Raw genomic sequence first — 2517 nt, 5'->3', positions numbered from 1 at the left:
CTTCTAGCAGTAATGGGTCTATGTAACTATCATCAAGTGTAAAAGTTAATAGATAAAATTTGTTGGAAAAGATTGTGTCATGAACTCAATTAACAATCCCAACATTACTAAATGTGAAACAATGGGACAACCAGACACCAGGTGCCCCCTAATATTACAGAAAAGAATACTACAAAGCATCTATACAGCATTTTTCTTGTCAAATAAATAAGAAGAATCACTTCAACCATCTACACCTACCTACCAGGACAGCTATGATATAAGGGATAGAGGAACAGAAGAAAAGAAAATCAAGGTAGACATCAGCCACATCCAAAACTTAAGAATTCTACAGGACAATAATATGGTCTTGTTAAAAAACAAAATGCATGAAGAAAATGATTGGAAAAGAACTGTATGTCTTTAAAAAGAGTTAAGAGACAATATGTCTAAATGTGAGTCCCAACATGAAAAAATTCACAGTAAAAATTTATTTATGAAACAACTGAGAAAATCTGAGCATGAATTAAGTATTAGGGAATGCTAAGGAACTTAAAAAAATTGTCTGTGTGATAATGGTATAATTATATATGTCTTTTAAAAGCTCGCTTTGTGGGGCACCTGGGTGGCTCAGTGGGTTAAGCCGCTGCCTTCGGCTCAGGTCATGATCTCGGGGTCCTGGAATCGAGCCCCGCATCGGGCTCTCTGCTCAACAGGGAGCCTGCTTCCCTCTCTCTCTCTCTCCCTCTGCCTGCCTCTCTGCCTGCTTGTGATCTCTCTCTGTCAAATAAATAAATAAAATCTTTTAAAAAATTAAAAAAATAAAAAAATAAAAGCTCGCTTTGTGATAGACATACACACTGAAGTATTTATAAGAAAAATGCTACTTGTCTTAGATTTGTTTTAAAATATTCAGCAAGAATAACAATAACTACAAAAAGGAGAGAAGGAACTGATAGTGGAATACTGACAGATATTAAATCCTGCTGATGTGTTTATAAAGCTTCAAAATACATCTCTATATACCTTTATGCCCACATGAAATTTATTTATGAAAGTAAATAATAAACTTGGAAAGTTTACCTGACTCTAATGGATAAATTGTATCATTAAGAAAGTTATTTTTCACTTTATTGAAGACCCTCATATATTTGAAGAAGTGATAGAATTTTAAAAATCAGCATTTAATTGTCAATGATTAAACTAGATAAAAATTGGTTCAAATATTTTAAGCAAAATTAAAAAAAAAAAAAAAGAAAAGACCCGATCGGGGTTTGAAAAAGAGTCTAAGAAAAACACATCAAAGGCATGTAATTTGATTGTAGGGAAGCTGCCTCAACAGCCAGATCATCCCAAGTCATCCTGCGCAGGCGGGCCTCACCTTGCCTGATGAAACAAAGACTCAGGAAGTATACTGATGTAAATTAGTAGGAAATATGTGGTCAACAAGTCCTGCAATGTGCCGCACCCACTGAGGGCACGTATAAAAGGACCTGGGCAGATGGTGGTGTTCAAACTGACAGAAACTGATTCCCTGCTCCTCAGCAAAACCCTCCACTCCTGAAACCATGTCTTACTACGGAAACTACTATGGTGGCCTCGGCTGTGGCTATGGTACCTGTGGCTATGGTGGCTGTGGCTATGGTGGCTGTGGCTATGGCGGCTGGGGCTATGGTGGCTACGGATGTGGCTACGGTGGCCTGGGCTGTGGCTATGGCGGCTGGGGCTATGGCGGCTATGGATGTGGCCACAATGGTGTGGGCTATGCCTGTGGTGGTTATGGATATGGCGTCAACCGCCCATCTTGCTGCAGAAGATGCTGGTCCTACGGACTCTACTGAGAAGCTTCCAGAGAAACTCAACTTACTGTTCTCCTCCAGCTGCCTGAATCTGCCTCCATGATTATTCCTATGAATAATTCCATTTTCTATTCCAAAATGTCAACATCATCCTAAGATATCTACAAAGATAAAATAAAATAGGTCAGATTCTGCAAACCTTACTAGAGTCACTGAAATCATATGGAATGTTTCAGATTTTTTTAAAAGCTTTTCCTTTGATATTGTATTACCTTCCAAATTTCTTACCTTTTTGATCAACAATCTTATGTGAGAAAAGTTTAGAATAATTTTAATAAACATTTATCTCATTGAAAGTACTTGTTGCATTTATTTTTTTTTAATTTCTTTTCAGTGTAACAGTACTCATTGTTTTTGCACCACACCCAGTGCTCCATGCAATCCGTGCCCTCTCTAGTACCCACCACCTGGTTCCCCCAACCTCCCACCCCCCACCCCTTCAAAACACTCAGATTGTTTTTCAGAGTCCATAGTCTCTTATGGTTCACCTCCCCTTCCATTTTCCCTCAACTCCTTTCTCCTCTCCATCTCCCCTTGTCCTCCATGCTATTTGTTATGCTCCACAAATAAGTGAAACCATATGATAATTGACTCTCTCTGCTTGACTTATTTTACTCAGTATAATCTCTTCCAGTCCCGTCCATGTTGCTACAAAAGTTGGATATTTATATTTTTTTTC

General features: G+C 38.4%; 1 protein-coding gene across 1 annotated transcript; it reads left to right on the top strand.

Annotated features, from left to right (window-relative positions):
* Positions 1 to 1514: 1514 nt before the first annotated feature.
* On the top strand, positions 1515 to 2103 carry LOC125103418 (keratin-associated protein 21-1-like). The gene has a single exon (XM_047735552.1). It carries the CDS (start codon positions 1548 to 1550, stop codon positions 1818 to 1820), a length of 273 nt encoding a protein of 90 aa, XP_047591508.1. The 5' UTR covers positions 1515 to 1547; the 3' UTR covers positions 1821 to 2103.
* Positions 2104 to 2517: the final 414 nt, after the last annotated feature.

The sequence above is a fragment of the Lutra lutra genome, chromosome 1 (assembly GCF_902655055.1).
Source record: "Lutra lutra chromosome 1, mLutLut1.2, whole genome shotgun sequence".
Taxonomy (NCBI): Eukaryota; Metazoa; Chordata; class Mammalia; order Carnivora; family Mustelidae; genus Lutra; species Lutra lutra.
This window is presented reverse-complemented; position numbering and strand designations above follow the sequence as displayed.